At 45.2% G+C, this 23,682-nt stretch overlaps 1 protein-coding gene and 1 long non-coding RNA gene across 2 annotated transcripts in view; both read right to left on the reverse strand.

Annotated features, from left to right (window-relative positions):
* Positions 1–8,519: 8,519 nt before the first annotated feature.
* On the reverse strand, positions 8,520–17,581 carry BMP2 (bone morphogenetic protein 2). Its single transcript, XM_068940312.1, has 3 exons — positions 16,820–17,581; positions 15,682–16,040; positions 8,520–12,877 (listed from the first exon to the last, which is right to left on the reverse strand). The coding sequence occupies exons 2-3, from the start codon at positions 16,031–16,033 to the stop codon at positions 12,033–12,035; spliced, it is 1,197 nt and encodes a 398-aa protein (XP_068796413.1). The 5' UTR covers positions 16,034–16,040; positions 16,820–17,581; the 3' UTR covers positions 8,520–12,032.
* An 822-nt stretch (positions 17,582–18,403) lies between these two features.
* The window catches only part of LOC138066884 (uncharacterized), a 241,969-nt gene continuing 236,690 nt past the window's right edge, over positions 18,404–23,682 (reverse strand). The window contains exon 9 of the long non-coding RNA XR_011140512.1: positions 18,404–22,199. This is a non-coding gene — a long non-coding RNA (uncharacterized lncRNA). The remainder of the gene's footprint in view (positions 22,200–23,682) is intronic.

The following is a 23,682-nucleotide window of genomic DNA, read 5'->3' on the forward strand; positions in this document are numbered from 1 at the left end:
TCCAAAAGTTTTCACAGGCCTACACACAAAATATCTAATGAGCACATTCTAAGCTTTTGCAGAATTGGGCCCTTGGCAAAAAACATTACCATATTTTGTTCGCAGCTTTGTCTTTTTCAGTGCATTCAACGCATTGTTTTCTCCTGGACAATTCAGAGTCAATTTTCTTTATCCAAGGTAATTTTAACTTTTAGTAGGTATTTTTTAGACATGATTCTTTTATATTTGCTTTGGTTTTGTTTTTAATCTATGTGTCTACCAAACAGACAAATGACTCCATTTTGTAAGGTGAGAGTACATGAAAATGCTTATTTAGCCTAATCATAAAATAGTTATTCTTCTGAAAAAAAAATCTTCAGGGACAATAGTTGCTTGTACACATTACGAAGTAATTATTTGTCAGTATTTCTTATCTGCTTGATGTAGCAAAAAAATAAATCAAAGTAATAGAAAAACCTGCCTCCCTAAATCCAAACTGACAGTTTTCACTCTCTTCTTTGACTATAATCTCATAGAGGAAAATCTGCCATTGAAAATTCAAGACTTTTGCAACAGCGACCTTAGAATAAGACAGAGAAATGTTTAGTCGCTTATTCCGCATGCAAACGTGTCAGCACATAGGCAGCACATAAGAAGCACTTAGTTCATGGTTGCTTTGAAAAGCAAATCTCAAGAGAAAAACATATATTGACAGCCAGAGTTGAGACTTCCTTATGTTAAATAGCAGGTTACTTCAAGAGTTAACATCCCCATCCCAGGAAAATGCTCCTTTTCATTACAGAAAGTGAGAGAGTCAGATTTCTTGTCTGGAAAACAGTCATTATAATAAGCCAATACATGGAGCAGTGAAAACGACTCTGATTTGATTCATATTGAAGTCACAAACTCTTCTTAAGAGTAGCAACCTTTTCTTTCCTTCATATTTTATAGCAAAACCTTATTTCAGCATATATTTACCACCGTAATATCAATAACCAGTGTAATAAGCAGAATCAGATATTCTCACAGTGCGTAACAGAAGCAACACCTGTACAGTGTTTTGCATGCAGAGCTTGCCAAGCACTTTACGAACCAACACGCAGAAAGGGAAAGGTCACCTCAAGGGCCAGTGAAGAACCCAGGAGAGAACCCAGATCCTAGGGCCTTCACAATATTTTTCCTCCCTGATTGACATCCTTTCTGGAATAGCAGACCGCATGGACAGACATCTCAAACACCAAAACACTCAGCTCTGATAGTAGTATCAAGGTTATTCATGATAGCTTTTTGCTTCCTGCCTGCCCAGTGTACAAAATCGATATGACTAAAGAGGGTAGCAAGAGATGTAAATTCTGAAGGAACCTTTAATCTCTTAAGTGAAAAGGAAAAAAAAAAAATCATACAAACACTTATTAACGGAATGTGAAGATTGTGTGCTAAACCCAGAAAAGTCAGAAAATGAAGGAATTAAAGACCCTCTTGGCTCTTTTAACTCTTTACTCTGCCTGTGTGCACTACAGGCTTTTCATTACACAATCGCATAACACCGGGCAAAGGGACATAACCGTAGGTGATGTTAAAGAGGGAGTATGGCTTGTTATGGAGTAAAGCTACAGAAATGGAAACGTTAATAACTAGCCATTTTATCTTGTAAAAGTTTAATATTCACTATTAAAGAACGGACACTAAAGAAATGGCAGGATGTTATTATGGAGCTAAATGAAATACAGAATAAATGAGCTGTTCCTCCCAGTAAATATTTTGGTTGCAGTTTATTTACAGTGGTATTTATCTCCCCATGAGCCCAATATCATGGTAATATATCATGCTAACTATTCATCCCCTGGTTTATGCCCATGTGTAAACAAATCTCATTGAAAGAGACTGAGTTCACCCTGAACCCGATACCATATGTATTTGCATCCCAAGCCTGCAAAACTCAACACACTTCCCTCTCACCAAGCTCCATGCAAGCTCAGTATCTGCTGCACTTTGAGGAGCTGCACGCTTCCCAATCATTAACACACACATCCTCTTCATGTGCAAGGAAATATTATCCTGGTTTTACAAATGAGAATCCTAGGCACAGAGAGATTAAAGCTGAACATTTCAAAGCATCCCAGTTAATTAAAATGACTGGAAAAATGGGTGTCCAAATTGTTTAGATACCTTTGAAGTCTCAGAATAATTATATTGCTCAAGGTCACACAGGGAGTTTGTGGCTGACCCACAACTTGAACCCAGATTTCCAGCGTCTCACTCCAGCACCTTAATCACAAAGCCATCTTTGCTCTCCAGTTTAATACTGGCCAGACCTGGTCCGCATGCAAACTGGTTACCAACAGATGAAACCTGTTATTATGCCATATAATATAGCTATCTATCTCTACCCTACAGCATAAACAGCAGTATGTTTGGGCATCTCCAAATTCTTTAAGGTACATATCATTACGAAACACTTATGAGACAGGGAAGAGCTATCTGGGAATTAGCACACAAAGACAGAAAGTGACTTTTCTGAAGAGCACACTGGAAGTCTATGACAGAGTAAGGTTTGCTGTCTCTCACGTCCTTAGACTAGTGGTCTGCTGTTGCAGTGTCCCTTTTTTCTGATGCAGTATTTGATTAGCAGCATTTCCTTTTTATAGGCTGGGCTACCAAATCTAGTCTTGTTATCAGCTTTGCTGTAAATTCCACCACATTTATAACACTTGAGACCACAGCCACCAATGACACTGCATTTCTTGCCATCAGACTTGCTAGGCCGCGTTACAAAATAAACCTTCAAAGTTATTCAGCGTAGCACGAATAGAGACTTCAACAACAAAGGATATGCTGGAGGAGTCCTCTCCCAAAGAAAAAAGCTCAGAAAGGATCTGTCAAAGAGGCTTCCACACTGTGTAGATAGAAAAGCTTCTGCACATAGTACTGTGCATGACATTAGCGCTGTGCTCGCCTCTCTCATGTCGCGTGGGTCTTGGCACACAAGCAGGGGGCTGTACTTAATAAGTTCGCTTTGATATCCATTGATAAACTTGGTCTCAGCTTAATTTCTCTTGAGCAGACACTCTGACTACACATTCCTCTTATCTAGAGCTGCCAGTTAGAATATTGAAGTTTTCCAAATGCCAGTACCTCTTACTGGCACAAAGTCTTTAGACCTTAGTATGAACTGAAGCAGTTGTTGGAGGTATGCAACAGTTGCATGAAGTAAAGCTTCTCAGCTAGGATTCAATCTTGAGTTCTCCTCAGACACACCAACACCCACCAGGATGTGGTGTGCAATGCAAGACAGAGATCAACATAAAGAACACACACACACACCACACTGACTCTTTATCATGGAAGTTGCTAATTTCCCATGCTAAGAACAACCTTTGGAACGAAAATGAATTATGAGTCTCGTTCTGAGTGCATCAAAGAGCAGACAGCCCTTTTAAAGGGGTCAAGATCACCTCAGCTGTGCTTTTGTTATCTAGCCCAAGGTTAAGGATTTAGCCTTGGGCTAACAATTGGCTCAGAAAAGCAGGATCATATAATGAGAGTTCCAGGAAGGGAGAAAAACCAAAGCTTGGCAAAGGCAGACTCTTCAAGGAAGTGTCCCAGTATCTGACCCTTTTTTCCTCAGATGAATGAGGTAAGGATGAGGGCTGGAATCTGAAACCCTGAAAGAAGTACTTACGTACCAGAGGAGCTGGAAAGACCTTCCAGATCCTTCCTAGACACTTGGGCTCAAAGAGAAGGGCCTGACAACAGACTTTCCCCACCAGTTAGATGGAAAAGCTGGCAGTAACTCACCACATGGCTCAGGTCTCAAGAGGAGGTGGCTCTTGGAAAGAGCAGCACCTTGTTTATTTTCTTTGATATAAAACACTAGTTAGACTGTTTCTGCTTGAAAATTAAATCTAAATCTCACAAAAGGACCAAAATTCTCCAGCAGGCAAGAACAGTAATAGTCAGCTAACAGCAGAACGGCCTGCTGGGTTGTAGGGAGTTGTTCACAGACTACTGACTTTTTTTTTTTTTTTCAAGTAAAAATTTTTTTCAGAACCTGCACCAAGGAGAGTTACAGATCACTCTCTTAATCTTGACTACCGACAAAAACCAGACGGCACCACCCACTCTCCCAACTCTAGTTTCTCAGGCCTTGGTCCTTCTAACGGCGTAACTCTGCAGTGGGCATGAATCAGTAATTCAGCAGGTGTGCAGAATCTCTCTCTAAATGACTCTGCCCTCTAGGGTACATTTGGGTTATATTTTCAAAGATGAAAATCTTTTTGTCTGCAAACCCAGAAAAATTCTTTGCCCAATGTGTCAAAAAGTAGTTAATAAGTAACTATGAAAAAAAAAAAATCAACAAAAATCCGTCTTTGATCCTCCCTTCAATGGTAACAGTACCTAGAACACGGGTTATCGCTAATCCTAAGCAATCAAAAATGTTGATGGACTTTAAAAACACTAGTGGCTTTAAAAAATTTTTTTAAAGGAGAATTTTGATTTTATTTGCTTCTGATTTTTTGAGTCTCAAGGTTACACTTTGAGACTTCTCCCCAGAGAGTGTGATGAAATTCTCTTTTCAAGAATCTCAGCTTCCATTGTATACTCACAGGACTCCAGCAGTGGAAGCCTTGAGAGAGTCCTGCAAATTGCCAATAGTCTGTACATTGAAAGCAGTACCAAGAAAAATGACAACATCCCTACAATGTCAGTAATCTATCTCTTAAACAATAAGAATAAAAGGGTATCAATAACGCAAGTAATATTTTGCAGAACGCAACCTCATTTTTCACTTAAAGCTATTGGGCCCACTTCCTATTTATATAAGGCCCCTTTATACTGTCAGGACTGGGAAAAGGGCCTCCATATGCATTAGGACCTGGTCCAACAGCAACAGTTTGTGACATCAAAACTGCCTTCATGTCAATACTATGATGGCAACTAGGGGATTAGGATTTTTCACAAAAACAAACAAAAAAGCTGGGCTGTTAAAGTGGGAGCCTGCTTTCAAGTACAGCGTCTTTTCATGCAAATGAAAAGAGAAAATGCAAGGAGAAAAAATGTGTCAGAATTGTCCTTAAGTAGAATAATGAAAACAATTGTCAGTGAGTCCGATGTTTTTAAGATATAATATATGCCCTCTCTCACTTCCTAATTCCTACCAAGTCAATAACTCCTTTGGTCTATGAAGTCCCATACAAAGTTATCAATAAGTCATGAGAAAAATGCAAAAGTCAAGATTATAATGAAATGAATCATTGTTTCTGCCTGTAAAGCAGAGGCATTCTGCTCAGCCTGCATGTTTGGTGCAGCCGTCGTCAGATATCCCCTCCCCCTTCCCCCTCCCATCACCATTGGCCTTGCAATTAAGCTTCAATACGCCTGTGTGTATATTATTGATGTGGAAACAGCTATTTCCATCATGCCGCAGACATTCTATACTTTTGAAGTCTGTGGTTACAGAGTCATTATTCCATAGAGCACTTTCCCATCACTAGGGTGTGCAGGATGCCATAAAAAATGTTTTTGTGCAAGTTCCAAGCTACTGGAGTTATATCAATAGTTACCTTAAATACATTATATTTATATGCGCTCTCCCTGCCTCCTGAGGATTTGCTTTAATAAAAAGGACCAGTTTATCTGAGAATGAAGTCAATAGAGCTATGCTGATTTGTAGATCTGGTTGATATTTCCATCTTTTAATCTGCATGTTGTTTACAGGATGATGATGATAGTAATAGTAGCAGTAATAATAATAATAATACATTTGCCTCCGTTTGTAGTGAAACACTGCTGGAGTTGAATGCCTTGTTTCAACGAGACACATTGAATGAAACAGTATCCTGCAGTTCAGTAAGTACATGTCAGCTCTCCGCTGCCTTAGCATTACGATTCAAGCTACAGTACAATATTCATAGTTTTTTTGGTGATCTCCCAGAAAGACCTTCTTAATTTAATCTCTAATGGGATTAGCAGCCTCATTAAACTATAAATCTGCCACAGTCCAGCTGTTGTGGGAACCTGAACTTTCAGACTGTTATCAATTTGCTGCTCTGATCTTTATACCTGAAGTCACTTCAGACATAATTAACACTTTCAACTTCAAAAGCTCATGTGTCCTCCTTCTCCACTTCTTTCACCTCAAACTTCTTCCCACAAAAATCCTTGCCTCTTTTCAAACTTAACAGCCATAGATCTGCTGCTTTTCTAGGGTTAGGCCAATGTATTCAACTGCATGTCTAACCCCATGGCTTGGGTCTAGTTTCTATACTGACAGCCAGGCATATTTTGCAGAAGTCCCTACAAGAATGAACTTTGAAGAGCAAAAATACATCTAATTGCTCCCTTGCCTTATAAGCTGAGAACCCAGATGACCCACTGCAAGTTTCATACCTCTGGAGAAGTCGGACAACTCTCAGCCTCTGCTCATCTATCGAGGGCAATACAAGCCCGGGCAGGTATTACAGCCGAGCGCCTTCACAGCACTATGCAAATACAGATGCAAATCAGCTTTGGCCCTCAGACTTCTGGCAACTTACAAACTCAGTCCCTGGTGTTAGAGGCACCTTTTGCTGCATGCGGTGGGTCCAGACCATCAGACTCTTACCAAGCTAAGATGACAACTGAAGGCAGGGACAAAATTGCCTCCATAAAGAACACAGAACTGGGACAAAAGCAGTGTACCTGCTTTTCTAAGTGGCCACTGCACAGAGCTTGTGGACTGAAGGGTGCTAGATCCCAGAGGGCACCACCAGGTGATTAGATTCCAAAAAGAGAGGAAACTCCACCTCAGGAAATCATTACTGCTTGCTGCAGACACAGCTGTCAAGGATACAGGTAATGAAGGATTAGTACTGGAAAGACAAGAAAGAACCAACCTTCAAAAATTTTCTCATCCTTTTTGTGCCCAAGCAAGTCAAACGTGTAGATGCATACAAACTTTTACTTCCTAATACACCTGCAAAATCTCTTGGGAGAAATTAACAAAAGATGTGGAGTACAGCAGCATAAAAATATGTTATGAAGGAGCTATGATATTTTCTTTTACACAGTAATTTAACAAAATAAAAGACTGTCAGTTTCATCCAACACTTCTCTTACAGCAAGAACACGTAAACTCCAAATATCCCTCTGAACCTAGCTTCTTTTTTCTTTCCTACGTAACTAAAAAACAAACAAAGTGGTCTGTGCCTGTAACAACCATTTATTACGTCTTTAAAAATACATTTTAATGCCTTTGGCTTTTCATCATTATTTTGAGCAGCTTAAGTCAACTGGGAACAAGATTCGTGGTTCTCATGTCCTCATATTGTAAGAACACAACAAATCAAGGTCTCATAGCAGCAGTCTGCCCTACCAAAAGGGAAAAGGTAGCCTTAATACGAAAGAGAAGAGAAACATTCCATATTCATAATTAGATAAATAATACTTCAGGCAAGATATGGCACCTTTAAAAGTGCCTTTTCAGTCTTGAATTTTTCTCTGCTTGTTACTACAGAAACCATCTAGCAACCAGAATCTAAGACAGACTCCACCCAAAACAGAGAAAAACAATATAGACAGAGTAGGCTTTTCCTTTTTCTCTTTTTTTCCCCTCCTTCCTTCCCCCTCCCCCCCCCTTTCTTTTTTTTTTGGAAGGGGGTGGGTGAGTGCTAAGGAAAAGTATCTTACTGTGTGCAAAGGACAGGAGCATTTTGCATGCAGTTGAAACAGTAAAGCTCTGATTACAGATGGCAGAAATGAAAGCAGGGAATGAGTAATGAGCAATGAGAAATGCGTAATGCGGGATGAGGATATAATTTCCACACATCGGCTAAAGAAAGGTTTACACTCTTAAGCAATAAAAACAAACCATTAAGCCAGACCTGCACTGTCAGGAAGTATAAAACAGTTCTTGAAACTCTGCAGTTACTATACAAAAGCTTTTCATAAACTTTTGTTTCCTGATCTTCATAAAACATTAACATCAAGCTGCCATATGGCAATTAGCTGCCTCCTGAAATCAATAAAAAAAAAATAAACCCAAATCAACAATTTAGGAATAGCTGTACAATAAAATAGTTCAATAATTATTCTCTTCTAGTAGCACAGCAAAGTAATGCAAATGTAGTCCAGATGAGCTCCTTCTTCAGAGCTGGGAGTACAATAAACAAATAATGTTCCTCTCCAAGCCTCATCAGTACAGACTGCACAAATGAAAGGCTACTAACTACCTAGCAGGGGGAAAAGCAGGTGATATGCTATGGACTCACAAGCCCAACTAACACATGAGCAGGAAAGGTCTCAGTGCCTGATCATGATGAGCCCAAGTTAGCACAGCAGAGCAGACCCTGCTTGGTGAAATGGCCAATGCTCTCAGGAGAGCTTACCTCAACTGAAGATCTTCCCACGTCATTTTTATATGTTGCTGACCACAGCAGTCCAACTGTATTTTGCGCAAAAATTATCAAGCCACTCGACAAAGCTGTTACTGAGTCTCAAAAGGACAAGAAGAGATGCTGATCACATTTGTGTTTAGAGAGATGCTTATCTGAAATGCACAAAGGGTGACATTATCTATCACAATCTCTGCCTATATAGATTATTTAAGTGCCTAGAAGCAACATGTTTAGGAGAAACAGGTTATGGGGTAACAAAGGTAGTTTTGTCTTATAGATAGATCTTCTGCATTCTCTTCTTTTGAGACAAAAGAAAAAAAAAAACACATTCATTTCTTCCTGTAGAGCCCTAGAACACTAATAAGTACTAAAGTAAGCACCAGAGTACTGATAGTACTGCAGTAACTGCCTTTTTTTTTTTTCCTCTCCCTGGTATGGAGGACTATTTAGCAGCTGTTACCAAACTTTGAAGATGACAGAAAGCCCAAAACTTTCAGGAGGGCTCTCTGATCATCAATACTATTCAGCAGAGTTCAGGAACATAACGCAACTAATCTCTATGAGGATCTTCCACTATTCACATTAAAAAATACACAAAACCGCTTTTCGTGTTTTTTGTTTTTTTTAAACCTAAACAAACTCTTCAATGCAATACTCACATTTCCAGTTTAAGGGTTAAGGGGTTAAGGATTTAAAAGGACACATTACGAAGCCAATTCTGCAGAAATTTATTGATGCATGCCTATTTCCTCTTCAAATTCTGTATGGAACTGACAATTCTGTGACTAACACTAAGCAGGTACAGAAATGCTCACAGGAGTGAGTCTTACTATGTTTACAATTAAACACTGGCTTCACAGTGCATTTTACTAAGGATGCAATTCTTTGTCAAGCAACAGGAGGTTTGCTTGCATAAGGAATGCAGCATCATGCCATAAGCCAGCTACTGCTCATCCACAGACAAGCGCCATAGCCAATTTTTTTAAAACAAAATTAGCATCAACATGTTCTCATGCCTTAGAGGAGAAGTAAAGCAATCGCCACTCTCTAAAAAGACTTCCTCAATCTATTACATATGATGAGCTAGGAGCCATGAAGTTTAAGCCCAGCAACATCAGAATTTAGGATCTGGTTAGAAGTGCCATGGGGTCTTCGGTGACTTCAGCAGGTTTGGGATCCTACCTTTCCTGCTCATAGAAATGATGCAGTCTTGCATTTTTCAGCACTTTATGCCTAGCTTCTGCAGGTCCAAGTTATAGAGTACTCTAGCGCTGCTGTGACTCGACCGGAACAACTATACATTGCAAATAAGCAACGAATTCTTGCAGAACCTTCACTGTGGCAGAGCCTGCTGCTGACAACGGCCGTAAACTCGCTCACCACCAATGAAACCTGCGTGCCCTTTTAAATAAGTAAAGGGCAAACCAAAATTCTACACAGAGAAAGTGCCACCGTAAAAACATTAAAATGGCCAAGAAAACAGTGCTGGTATTTCAAAAAATTAAATAGGAGGTTGTCCACCCAGCAAGCTTGTAGGCTACTATCTAGCATCAGCATGACAATGTCAGCTATCTCTCAAAAATAAACAAAGCCAAACTGCAGAGCGGTGATTCGCTCTGTTAGCTATTGAAAATACTGCTGGTACGAATAATATATTAAGCTTTATCTTGCCACAGAAGCTTATAGCTAGCCTAAAATATTTTTAAGCTCACAAGAGAAATGGAAGCAACCAACAGGAAACTACTGTCATTTTTCTCTCCTATCTTCTCTACCAATTGCTTTTTCTGATGATTAGCAGCCAAGGAAGAGATCATCAAGTCAGTCCTCCTGATCAACAAACCTATTTAGTACCTTCACTGGAGCCCAGAGGAGTCTGGCAAAAAGGAGAAGCTTGGGAAGGGCCATGGGAAAGAGGAGAAGGTTGGTATTAATAAAAGGTTAGCCAGAAGTAGGCCAGAATCAGATATTCCAGAAGGTGATTTAGAAAGGACCTGTAGACAGACAAGCGAACATACGGCTTTCAGGGATTACTCAGTTCATCAAAGTCCAGTTTTGGATCCATTTATCAGGGCACAAGGGAGCACAAGGGGGTTCTGACACCTCCGGAGGCTAAGAGCACAGAGTCACTATATATTCACAAGGTACAGCTGAAAGCTCCTGGAATAGGCAAGAACTTACCACTAGTAGTCTAACATGACTTCACTTTGCTTCTGGCTTCAGGCACTTTGTAGTATATCAGCAAGAAGCCAATTTAAGTTGCTTTGCTATTCTACTATTTTGGCACAACTTCCATGCAACAAGCAACCCAGGCTCAGTGTTCTCACCCCCTGTTTTACAGCTTACTAGCAGACTGCCACGCCAGTCCTGTAATGTACCATGTGCACAGTAAGTATTAACTTTAATGCTGTGATTTCCAACTGCAAATCATGCTTTTGCCCTTTATACGAAGAATTGAAAAAGAGAAAGATGCAAACACAGGTTATCCTTGTGACTACTGCACAAGTGAACCATTTTTTTCTTACAGACTACACTTTTCAGAAAGAAATACCAGAGTTCTACGATTTATTATCTTAAAAAATATTTAAAGAAAAAAACGCTTTCAAACACAAAACCCTGGAAAGGAAGACAGGCTAATCCGCAAAACAGCAAAACTGTCAGCTGAGGTTAGATAGGAGACTGCATATGACAACACCTTGCTGTACGTAGGGCAAAAACTGGAGATTAATTTCACTATAGCACTCCACAGAAGTGAGCTAAGGAAGTATAAAACATTTTTTCCAACTGTTAAAGACACAGGCCAGTACAAATAAGATAATTATTCCTCTTTAGTATAGATAGTGACAAAAATAATGATGACATTTTAATTTTTATTATTTTATATTTGGCCAGGACTTTTAAAGGAAGGACTTTTAAAGGAAACAGCAAACATTCACTTTTCTGTAGGTCTAGAAAGGATTCAGTCCCCTCCCCCCCATACCTCCCCTAGGATTTCTATTGGCCTTTCTTATATTCACACTGCATATTAGTTGGGAATAGCAGTATTTATACTAGATCAGCAATGTCTGGTTCTTATCCAAATCTTCCACCTAAAGAGGATGCCAGTTCTCATGGATTGGACAGCCCACCCTGCAGCATTCCTGAGAATTGTACAATATAATAATCTTGAAAGTCAGCAGAGTGGATTATCCACTTTTTTCTGGACTTGAACTTGTGACCTTAACAGTAGCACAGCAGAAAGCAAATGTGCTATGCACTTTGCCATAGTAACGTTCCATGTATTCTTTTCAACTTAAATACACACAATTGAAACAGCTACAATTTTGGAAAATTATGTACAAACCCTATATTTTTTTCTTTTTGATTACATATAAATACAAATTAGCTATTCTTCTAAAAAGTGGTTATAATAGTAAATAAATACAAAATAAGAATCTGACCATTATACTTCATGTGCTGGGGTTAAACCCATATAAAATGTACAACTAAAATACATTTAAAATCTTTAAAGGAATATTTCTCTGATTAAAATATTTGTTTTCCCAACTTTTTGTAGACATAAATATATTTTCAAAATAGTTGTGTTTTTTTTTTCTTTCCATTTCATTACATAAATAAAGTCTTCATTGGGAAATATTAAAGTGTCAGCTTTTTTTGTATTTGTCTAATATATCTGCTGTGTTAGCGGCACCCACAACCCTCCACAACCATATCTTGATAGTTCTTTAATACAACTTTTTCATTCTCATCAAGGTAGAGCATGGAAATAGCACTCAGTTCTGTCGGCACACAGCAAGCCTTAGGGATTTTGGAATTCACTGAATTGACCAAAGTCTGAACAATGGCATGGTTTGTTGAGTTTAGATGATCTGCCAGTGGAAAAGGACATTCCCCATGGCAGTAAAAGGCACTATACCCCGGTGGGGCAACAATCCAGTCATTCCACCCCACATCATTGAAGTCCACATATAACGGATGCCTTTTGCAACTGTATTTGTGGCGTTTACGCTGTTTGTGTTTCGCTTGACGCTTTTCTCTTTTATGAAGCGGGTGTCCCTTGCCATCATGCCCAAACGTTACTAATAATGGCCTGAGCTGAGACCAGCTATCTTCATCCTGATGTAAAGACCTGCTAATCCTAACGTGCCTCTTGGAGGCACTGTTCTCTTTGTCCAAGTGAACCACCTCTACCACAAACCCATGATTAGGTTGTCCATGTGCAATCCACCTCATTACAGCTGGCGTTACATCAAAACTTTCCCATTTACTTGCATTATGATGCACCAACCTGGTGTCCAAAAGTCTTGTGACAGGGTCCTTAGAGGTGGCTGTGGCTGGCTTTATAATTTCATAAATATTAATACGGTGATGGTAGCTGCTGTTGTTCTCAGAGGCTCCGTGCACCTGTTTCCGAAAAATCTGGAGTTCAGCTGAGGTGACAGACTCCTCATTAGGGATGGAAGTTAAATTAAAGAAGAAACGCCGTGCTGTTTTCCCACTTGTTTCTGGCAGTTCTTCCAAAACTTCTAATGTGATTAAAGAGAGGGGAAAAAAAAAAAAATCAGGAACGGAGAGAAGCAACCAAACCCTTCAGATACATCTACTGCTGGCAACTTTCAAATGACAGTTAACACTTGTAACACACAAGTTCTGAAAGAGTTTCAGAGGGAAAATACTGTCTCCCTTGTCCTTCTATTTATTTATGCAAGCACCTATAGCACGAAGTTAAGAATGCTTCGTTCATTGTTATGCATTTTGATTGAATGCTGGTGCCTTCTACATTCCGGGTGATTATAACAAGTGGCAAGAAGCACAAAGCACTACTTTGGAATTCAAGGACAGCAGTGAGAAAGACATTAGCGCTATAGTCAGTGGAGGTCTGATGAGAATAATTAAAAATGATTGGGGATTTAAGGTAATTATTGCATTTCTGCTCTTTACAAGAACACAGCTTTAACATCTATCCCTTAAAGGCCGTTCCAAAAAATATTGCTCTGCAATTTAGGCGACCTACAAATCTTAATGTATGGATCATAATTAGAGGCCGTGAATTCAACATCTGCAATGGCATTTTACTAAGCACGCCCTAGCGTTGACTCAAAAGGGCCCTAAAGCATGGCAGAATGGTTCAGCTGCTAAAACTGATAGGCGGCACAGTGATAAGGAAACAAAGTTGGTTCTGAAGAAGAGAAGCATTCCAAAGACAGAAGGATTTCCCTCAACACCATGCCATTCTTCCCTTTCACCCAGCAAATAATTGGATGGAACTTTAGGGAAGGTAAAATGTATGTAGGGTTGCTAGGAAGGATGTTGTTGCGACAGCTATTAAAGAAATCACAAGTGTTAGCCACAGCAAATCTCTCCAAAAGCCTGACTTTTACTCTTGGTATCAAGCATACCGGAGAAACAGTCACTTTTTAAAGTGAAACCATGAGTGGTACAAGCAATTCTTACTGATATCATTATTCCCTGTTGATTTCAGTAAGACTTGTTGCATAAGGAAATGCTCAGCCATACAGTGTCTCAGGCCCAGATCTACGTTTGTAAATATACAGATGTTTTGAACGGTCACAAAGCAAACTTGAGCTTTCGTGCAATCAATAATATAGAGTGAGAACTCAACAAGAAGATTGAGGCACACAAGTGATTTTCTTCTAACTTTTTGTGAAAATTAAATAATACCTCTTATGTCAAAGAGAATCTTTGTTATACGCTACCTTGTTATACACTACTTAAAAGAGCATATTTCTGCATCCACCTACTTTGCCCTCACAGCTCCTCTTTTGCTTAGAGCTTTGCCTACCACGTTCAGTCACATGCTCTGCAGTATTTAACTCGAACGACCCATGCACCGGCTTTCCCCCTTCATTGCTAAGTGTTTGCTTTCCACATAGAGGAACACAGACGAACAGTGTGAGGCTACATTTCACCATTCATCTCCTTCTGCATTACACGGCTCTCCACTAACCAGTACATCCACTTATCTTAGGCCGCCTTCTTTGCCGATCAGAATCATTAACCCTACGGTTTGTTTTTTTTTAAATCGCCGTTTCAGGGTAAAGAGCACGGAGAAACTGCATTTTCATCACTTTTACAGGGAGGCCACTGGCTGACAGCACCGGAGCCTCAGCATAGGGAAGCGTTTCCCAGGAGCGCGCGAGTGACGCACAGGTCATCCACCCTACGGGCCGGTCCGTGCCATGGTTAACACCTCAGTCCGGGCAAGCGCACCGACTAAGTCAGTCACTGGAGCGGGGGCGAGAGGAAGAAAACAAAAACACGCCGCTATCCCAGAGAGCCTCCTTTTGAAGGTAATCTCCTTTGCGTGCGTTTAGTCAGTCACCGAAGCGGCAAGCGGGCGCATCAGGCAGCCGAAGGCACTCAGCGCCTCACCAAAGCGCGAGCCGGCGGTGGCGTTACAGGGCCAACATGGCGCCGCTGCCGCCTCCGAGGGCCCGGCGAGGACGGGATGGCCGTGCCCGGGGACCCCAGAGCACTCTGGTGGGCACGCACCTCGCGCGGCCTCTGCAGAGCCATCTGGCACCTTGCTGAAGGCTCGGCCAGGTTACCTGAGGTCTTGGGGTGCACCTGAAATCCGGCAGCCAGGCTTTTACCAGCCTGTTCGCCCGCCCGCCTCCTTCGTGGTGTGGCTCAGGTCTAGGCTGAGGTGCTCCTCAACCCAACGGGGGGGGCAAGAAAGCCGCTGAGGAAACGCCACAATCGACTGTTTCACTGATCTCTCACGGGGATTAGATAAGGATTAGAAACCTCCCAAACGACCCCAGCTCAGCTGTGAATTAGGGAGCTTTTTCCTGGTGTTTGGCCTTGTGAAAGAAAAGCTATCTGTGGGAAGGCTTAATTTGGAGCAGGTCTGTTTTCGCAGAATAAATAAATAAAATAAGGGCCCCTCATCGGCTGCGGGGGGGGGGGGGTGGGGGGTGGGGGAAGGGGGAGGAGGAAGGCGCTTTGCTGAATAAGCGCGTCAGGAACAGAAACTTCAGAGTCCTCTAAGCGGGGCTTTTAAAGCAAAACCGAGTACCCCCGTTCCTGTAAACTCGACAAAACGCATTTCATTAGCGGCCGAGCGCAGGCATGCCCTCCTGGGCAGGAGTCTGCCCCCGACGCTCCTCCTCCTCCTCCTCCTCCTCCTGCCCGGCCCCTTTTCCTCCCCCGTCCCGCGGCCGCTCGCCGCCCGGCACGGCCGCACGCGCGGGCCGCGCACGTTAACGGCCGCCATCGCCGCGCGCGCCCAACCGCCCCCCGCCGCCAACCGCCAACGGCCCCCGCCCGCGCCCAACCGCCGCCGCGGCCCCCCCCCCTGCCCACCTACCTTCGTGGTGGAAGCTGCGGACGGTGTTGGCGCGGCTGGCGGCCCTCTCGAGCGGGTAGCCGAGGGCGGGCGGCTGCCCCAGCTGCTGGCCCGCGTGCAGGCGGTAGAGGTCCAGCATGTAGGGGGGGATGACGACGTCCTTGCCGGGGCTGGGCCGCCGCTTGAGCCCGAACATGTGGAGCAGGCGCAGCTCGAACTCGCTGAGCAGGTCCTCGGGGCGCTGCGCCGCCGAGGCGGCCCGGCCCGGCTCGCTGAAGCGCCGCCGGCCCACCTCCGGCATGAGGCCGGCCGCGCCGCCCAGCAGCACCTGGCAGAGCAGCAGCGCCAGGAGGCAGCGGGTGGCGGCAACCATGATCAACCTGCGCGGAGGAGGAGGAGGAGGCGATGGGAGCCGGTGGCGCCGCGCGGGCACGGCCCGCAGGTGGCTCCCACCGCGGATCCCCCCGCTTTGCGGCCGCGGCGCGGACCCCGACCCCCCCTCCCCCCCGCCGCCGCCGCCGCCGGCCCCGTCAGGCGGCGCGGGGCAGGCAGGTTTCAGGTGCTCGGAGGGAGCGCGCGGCGGAGAAAGGCACGAAAATCCCCATGGCAGGAGATCAAAGGGAGCGAGGCGGGACGGGACGGGACGGGACGGGGCGGGGGGAGCGGGGCGATCCGCCACCAAAGCGGGCCGAGCTGAGGGCAGGAGGAGGCGGCCGCTGTCAGCGCGGCCGCCGCGGCACAGGTGTGCGCCCGGCTCGGCTCGGCCCGGCCCGGCCCGTCCGTCCCGTCCCGTCCGCTGCCGCCGCGCTCTGCCCGCGCCGCTCCCGGCCCGGCCCGGCCCGCCGCCCCTGCCCGCGCCGCTTCCCCGGCTCCGCGGCGGGGCAGAGGCTTCCCCGCGCGCAGAGAGAGGCAGAGGTGTTTTCTCTCGGCGGAGTGGAAGAAGGAGGGGGGGGGGGGAAGAGGGAAATCCTGCTACGTCCTTAGCCAAACCCACAGGATATTCTTCTCCCCCGTGAAACTCTGCGCTGGATTATTATTACTGTTATGACTAGTGTCCCGTCCCCCCTCTCTCTTCCAGAGCGCTAGCACCTCCGCCGTGGCCCACGGAGTCATCCTGCGGAGAAGGCTTGCAGCGGATCTGCGACCGCCGGGGTTATACCTGTGTGCAGCAGCGGGGGTTGTGTCTGCAGGAGGGTGTTCTGCTCTCGGGGTGTTTTTCCCGCATCACTTGGTGTTACTCCAAACTTCGCTGCTGCTCCTCTACAGCTGCCGAGCAGAAAATAGAAGTTCCCTGAAGTACGGTCCGCCTCAGAAACATACTTTTAGCAGCTGGCTTGGGAGGCAGAAGGCAAGTCCCAGCCAGGGAAGGGCTTCTCCCTTTTAAAAGCAGCGATCAGAAAGTTGTTGCTTCTTCTTCTTCCTCCTCCTCCTCCTCGCGTGTGTGTGCGTGTGCCTGCCCGTGAATGGGTGCCTATGTGTCTATGGAGTTAAAAGGCTCCTTTTAAAAAATGTCCTTTGCATCATCAGCATCAGACAGATGGACATTTACTGAGACTCCCGCAGCAACATTTAAGATGAAGCTTGACTTTTCTCCGCTGCCTTAAAAAGAAAGAAGAAAGGAGGAGGAAGGGGGGGAGGGAAAAGGAAAGGGAGGAAGGGAAGAAAAAAAAAAAAAAGGGTGGGGAGTAGTTTGTTCGCGGCTCGCGTGGAGCGGCGGCGGCGGCAGCGCTACGGGGACCGCTCTGTGTGCACACTCCGCGCGCCGTGCAGGCGTGCCCGGCTCCCGCCCCTGCACCGCACCATTGACGGAGGTGGCCGGGCGCCGCCGCCGGGGCTTTTTGTTGCGCGCCGATGTCACGACCCCGGAGGCTCGCGGGCCCGCGCCAATCACAGCCGCCCTGTGGGAGCGGGCTGCGGCCCCGCACGGCTTTTAAAGGAGACGCCGCCTCCCGCCCGCCCTCCCTCCCTCCTGCCCGCCCTCCTCTCCCCCCCCCAGCCCGCCCGGGGCTCGGCTCGGCTCGGCGCGGGGCGCCCGGCCCGGCCCGGCCCGTTAGGCTGCGGCGCGGGCTGGTCTCGCCTCGCCTGGCCGGCAGCGGCTCCGCGCCCTGCGACGCCGGTGCCGCCGCCCCGGGCCGCGCAGCCGAGCGCGCTCCCGGCAGGTGCCGCCGGGGCCCCGCGCCCACGGGCGGCCGCGCCGCCGCCGGCCCGACGTTTCCGCGCGGCGCGGCCGCCCGCGGAGCGCCGGAGCGCGGGGTCCGCGCCGCCCCGCCCCGCGCCGCCCCGCGCCGCGCGGAGGTGCGGCGGCTCCCGCGGCCTCGCCCTCCCTCGGGGCTGCCGGGGCCGTGCGCGGCCGCCGCCGCCGGCGCCGGGTGTTTGAGATGCGGCTGGTGCCCTCCAGTGGCGGAAACGCGCCGGAGCTGCGCCGGGCCGCGGCCGTCCCCGCCGGCCGCCGCCTCCCGCCCCCTCGGGCACCTGCGGCCGGGCCGGACCGCGGCACCCGGCCCCGGCCGCGGCGGGAGGGGCGCAGCCGCCGCCCGGCGGGGTCCGGCCCCGCGCGCAGCCGGCGGCGCCCGCGGCCGGCGCGGACAAGTCACTTCGCCGCCGGGCGCCGGAGCAAAGCGCGGGCGGCGGCGCGTCCCGCGGGGCTCCGCGGCGGGGCCGGGCCCTTCGCCTCCCCGCCCGGGCAGCGAGCGAGCGAGCGAGCGAGCGAGGGTCCTGGGAGCTGCGGCCGCCAGCGCACCGACCCCAGCCGGGGGACCCGGCGGCAGCGCCGCGCCTCCTGCTCGGATACCTCTCGGGGGCTTCATTTGCAAAAGACACAGACAGCCTTTGACACGTTGAATTACTGTGCGGAGGAGGATTTAAAGCAATAACAACTGAGCTCCATTACCAGCTCCTCCTTTGGGAGCGGCCTTTTCCCTCCATCTTAGGGCTTTTCAGCAGAGGAAAACTACCAGTCTGAGGCAACAATTCAGCACAGTTAGAGTGCAGCAATTCCTCATGTGCACCCTCTTATTTTGGCTTTCCTATCTCCTTAGATTGACTTAAGCTATACTGGCAAAACGTCACTCCTGGAAGGAAATGTTAACAAGGAGAGTTACATACCAGTGTAGCAAAACCACTTTAGAACTACACCAATATAATTAAAGAGCTGGTAAAGCTTCTTTCTCCATGCAGACAAGTCCCAGGACTTGTTAACCTCCGATTTTCGCTCGCTGCCGTGCCCAGGGCCACAGGCAGGAGATGTGACACAGACCAAAATGAAATCCTTCAAAAGTTTAGTAACTTTTCTGTTGCATTCCATTTCAGATAATGTTTAATTTTATGACTTCCTGCAACTCTTTAGCATGAACTTAAAGTGCATGCAGTGTGACTTCAGGGTATGCCAATTATGTAAATCAGCACTAAAATAACAATGGCAATGTAGTTTACACATCACTGACATTAAATGAGCACTTCAACTTCTAATTGCCATTCCAGTTCAATCTGTAGTGGGTCATGCCAGGAAAAAGTCATTTCTTGCCTCAACACTTACTCCCTGTGCCTGGAGCATAGGTTGTACTGTATGCCCAGCTTCGCTTTATCTCCAGGAGGTTTCTATATTAGGATGATGGACCTTATAAGGGAGAAGTATCTTTATGGTTGTTCCAAAGGCCTGGATATATTCTGATCTGATATCAAGAGGGTCTTGTAGGTTTGCCTCCTCTCCGCCTGTCAGTTCACACAGTCTTCCGTTCTCTTGGTCATAAAAAACTAATGCTTCACACAGGAAAACATGTTTCCTCTCCTAGTTTTTCATCTCTCTAGTCTATTCAGATTGAGAGCACCCGGGGTAGCGGCTCTGTCTTACCATTTGTTTGCACAAGGTCCCAAGTGAAGACAGGAAGGGCTCATAGCGTGTCCCCGCATGCACTGGCATCCCCTACCAGAACCTCAAAAACACGCATCCCAGCACCTTCCCCGCTCTGCTTGGCGCACATGCAGATTTCTCACCAGAATGCATACAATTTCTTTTCAACCAAAGCCTCCATCCACAAGCGCCCTAGTGAATAAGCTTCTGAAAGTGTCGTTCCCCTTTTCCCTCAAAAGACGTTTGTGTTAGAAGTGAACCCTTGAGCGAGCAGGGTGGCGCTGCAGAAGGCTTTTATGCAGAGATAGCCACAGCAGATCTGTCACGTGAAACAGGTCAGGCATGCAAGACTTTGTATATCTTGTCACTTTGCGTCCATAGGTCACATGCTGATCGGAGGTGAACCCGCAGGCAGGAAGCTATCGCGCTGCAAAGGCAGGAGGGTAGTCCCAAGAGTCCTTCAGCGTGATGCCCTGCTTCCAGTGTTCACAATAGCTTCTGTACACCCCTAAACTGAAGAGCTCATTCATAAAACTGGCTGTTTGCAGGTGCCTCCTTTTACAAGGAAAGTCTTTGGGTCAGTCGTCCTGGCCGTGAGCTCTGTGTAACTGCACTGCGTCTGCCATTAAGGCCCAGTTACGGTTTGTGTCTCATCAACATGACAATTGACTCATTATCCACCTGGAGAACCATCCCACTATCTCTGAACACTGCATTCAGACCTGCTACCGTAACTTCCGTAGCGTCAGCACTCCTGAGGTCATAATATGAGAAGCAGCAATGCTACAAACAGCCTTAGAGACGGGTGCATTTAGGTTTAAGAAATGAAACATTTGGTTTGTGAAGTGGAAACATGCCAGGAAGTGCCCACCCAGATTTCTAGTTCCCAGACTGAGCTTTCACGGCAGACATAACACCCTTCTGCCTTTCCCACCCTTATAGCTGTACGGCAATGAACCTGAGACAATGCTCCTGGAGACAAATGAGCTGTATTTCGTGATGCTGTAATTCCACATAGGCTCAGTGAAATCAAGGGAGTAAAGTGATACATCAGCTGAAGATCCACCCCCATCAGAGTGGAGTCCCACCGCGCCATTTAGTTTTACAGTTTTTCAGATCAAGCCTGAACTTCAATTACATTCCTGATAGAGAAACCACCAGTTATACTGAAAAGATCTGGTACAGACATTAGGTTTTAGGAAACCTGACCATGCATATTCGTTAATCTCCTTTGTGAAACTTCATTCATATCCCTACTTCTGAACCTTGTATCATTGATTGGACTGATTAATTTCTTTCTTCTTTCTTTCCCGCACTTGCTTTTTTATTCTTTTTTTTTTTTTTATAGCCATTGAGTATTCAGTTAGAGGCACCTGCTTCTAAGGTTTCACACCCAGGTGTTCCTTTGCAGGAGTCCAAATACAGCTGATGGATCTCAACTTTAGGTATTGCTGGGTTTTCTTAATACATGGTAGAAAAGTTTCCAAATGAGGATAAGTTTTACAACACAGTGAGAGCCCTTTTTTCACGACTAGAGGGAGAAAGAAGAAAACAATTTTCTACAGCATATTCCTCTTACAAATACTCTATCAAATCACTCTTATATGCTGCCACTATGTAGTCTCTTTTCTCCAGCTGGTTAAATTGTGACTGTCTTTATCGATGGCTACGGGCAGAAGACTTCAGCTGAAAGATCTACATGAGAAATGTTCACCAGTGTCTCTAACTAGTGACGAATGACATAATTTCTGGTATAGTTAGAGGTACAAGCCTCCAGAAACATTATCGTCACTTCATGCACATTGATAGTAAACAGTTTTACCATTGACTTCAACAGACTAGTGAGACCTATACTGAGCGTTTTTGAAAATTCCCACTTTAGACCTCTGTCCCCCGATATGTATTAAGGATTTGATGTATGATATACTTATAGGTGTGAGTTTTATATATATATATGTGGGTGTGGGTGGGTGTGCGTGTATGTATGTATGTATATATGTATGGATGTGTGTGCCTGTATGTAGGTATGTGTGTGTGTATTTGCATATTTTACTGAATAAAACTCTTTAAAAAATCTGTGCTAAAGTATGAAACATATAAATGATATGGCATCAAATGATATGGGGCAAATTCTGAAAATGAGTTAAGATGTGTTAGTGATGTTGAGGTTTTGGCTTCATAAAAAGTGGAGATTATCTTAAAGCTTTTCTGTTTCTAAACTGTGCTTCCTGTTGGCATCTGTGTGAATATGATGTGTAGTCTTTCTCTGAAATATCACTTAACACTCATTTGTAAAGACATATTTGTCTTCTGGTGGTTTGTCTTTTAACAACCATAAATTGTCTACGCTGTGCCGTCTGTCTCCCATTCCATTAAGGACGGAAGATAATTTATAAGAGAAGAGAACTTATAAGATGGGGGGTTGGTCTTGAAGAGGGGAAGGTAGTTTATTCAGAAATGTCTACTTCATTCTTCTTCACCTTTGCTGAAATCTGGCAGCTCTTCAAAGCTGTTGCTCTGTTTCACGGTGAGTCTCAATTTCATTCATCAAATCTCCACTTTGCTTCCATCATAGTAGCAGGGAAATTGGAATTTATCACGAAATACAGTGCAGGCCCAGTATTTTCTACATTTGCAGTGTGTCTACATTGCTAATGAAAGCTGATGGGTGCTGGTAACAATGTAACATCTGCAAATACAGGATACAGTAATCAGTTCACAAGGCTGTGTAACTTTAATACTGTAAGACAAATTCCTACAATCTGTAGTTCATAACATTGCTAGGGAAAGAGGAAAAGTGCAAGTTAACGTGATAACCTCTTTCTACCGCTTTCCCCTTGAAGCTACAAAGTTCCAAATTTCAAAAGCCAATATTTCAACAGTAATTGTTATCATTAAGAAGGGAGGAAATGTTCTTACGGCTCTGTAGAGCACGAGGAACAACAGAGTCATCACCCAACAGATATCTAGGCACCGCCATCATTTGTAAATACTCATCCATATGTAGTACGGGTAGTCATAGACTGGTAGACTAGTGAGATTTCAGTAGCTAGTGAATGACTAATATTCAGGAGATCTCAGTTCCCTGCCCAGCTCTAAGAGCGTCCTGCCTTTTCTTTTGTACCTCAGTACCTTCCCATCCTTGAAATGCAGCTGAGTCACCTTACAAGTGCCTCTAAGACCCACTAGCAAAAACACTAAGATTTAGGTATAGCTACCGTTTGGTGCTAAATAACGAGTTAATGCCAACAGTAATCTCAAATATCTGGGCACTGAGGGCTTGATCTTGCCTTCAAGTCTGCGGCAAAATTCCTGCTGGTTTCAGCAGTGCAGGACCACACGTTTACGCCATGAAGAGGTGGGGATGCCGACTATTCCAATCAGAAGAAAAAAACAGGAATTTTTTTAATTATATAAGTCTTGGTAGGAAGAAAATGAGGTGAGGGTATTCCCCCCATATGAGAGCGAAATAGCTGCGTCATCGATGGTCCATTTCAGGGGCTTATAATGTCATCACTGCAGAGAGACTGACGTCAAATAAAACGGAGGATAATATAAAGCTACGCTTACTGCCTTAAGAGCTGCATATTTTAGCAGTGAAACTGGATAATGTTTTGCAATTAAAATAAAATAAAGGCAAGCGTGACGTTCTGTTTAAGCAGATTGTCTGTATGAAGGCTTTATTGTAGCTGCAGACTTAGGGCATATGAAAAGGTTTTCTGTGCTCAGTTGCAGGATGAAAAACATTGCATCATCAGGCATTCTTGTTCACTAACACTTCTTTGCCAGTACGCCTTTGATAATGAATGCTTGCAATTTTATTTTCTGGTCTAAAATCATGTTTTCTCAGGTCATTATCATTCCAATTTTTAACTATCCTATTAAAACTAGACAGAACTATGAAAATAATAGCAAAGCTTTGTGCCTGCTCTGTGGCATGCGCTCCGCAGAAGCGATCAGCTGCTGCACCTGCTTCACACTGGAAATAAAGCAATTTGCAACTTTCTTTCAATTACATCCCTTGTTTTCAGCTCTGCCCAGTTTTCGGAGAAGTTCTGCTGGGCACAAGTCGCAGCTCAAATACCACCCTGTAACTTTGATTTGGCAGCTTGTTTGCTGATGTGTTACAAAATTTACTGAAGCAGGTGGGGTTTTAGGAGAACAACATGTTT

This window comes from Struthio camelus, chromosome 3, assembly GCF_040807025.1.
Source record: "Struthio camelus isolate bStrCam1 chromosome 3, bStrCam1.hap1, whole genome shotgun sequence".
Classification (NCBI taxonomy): Eukaryota; Metazoa; Chordata; class Aves; order Struthioniformes; family Struthionidae; genus Struthio; species Struthio camelus.

Coding starts and splice junctions, on each gene's coding strand:
- BMP2 (XM_068940312.1), bottom strand. CDS start 16,033: ATGGTTGCCGCCACCCGCTGCCTCCTGGCGCTGCTGCTCTGCCAGGTG. Junction 12,878..15,681: donor CCGCAGCTTCCACCACGAAG/GTAGGTGGGCAG, acceptor TAATCACATTAG/AAGTTTTGGAAGAACTGCCA.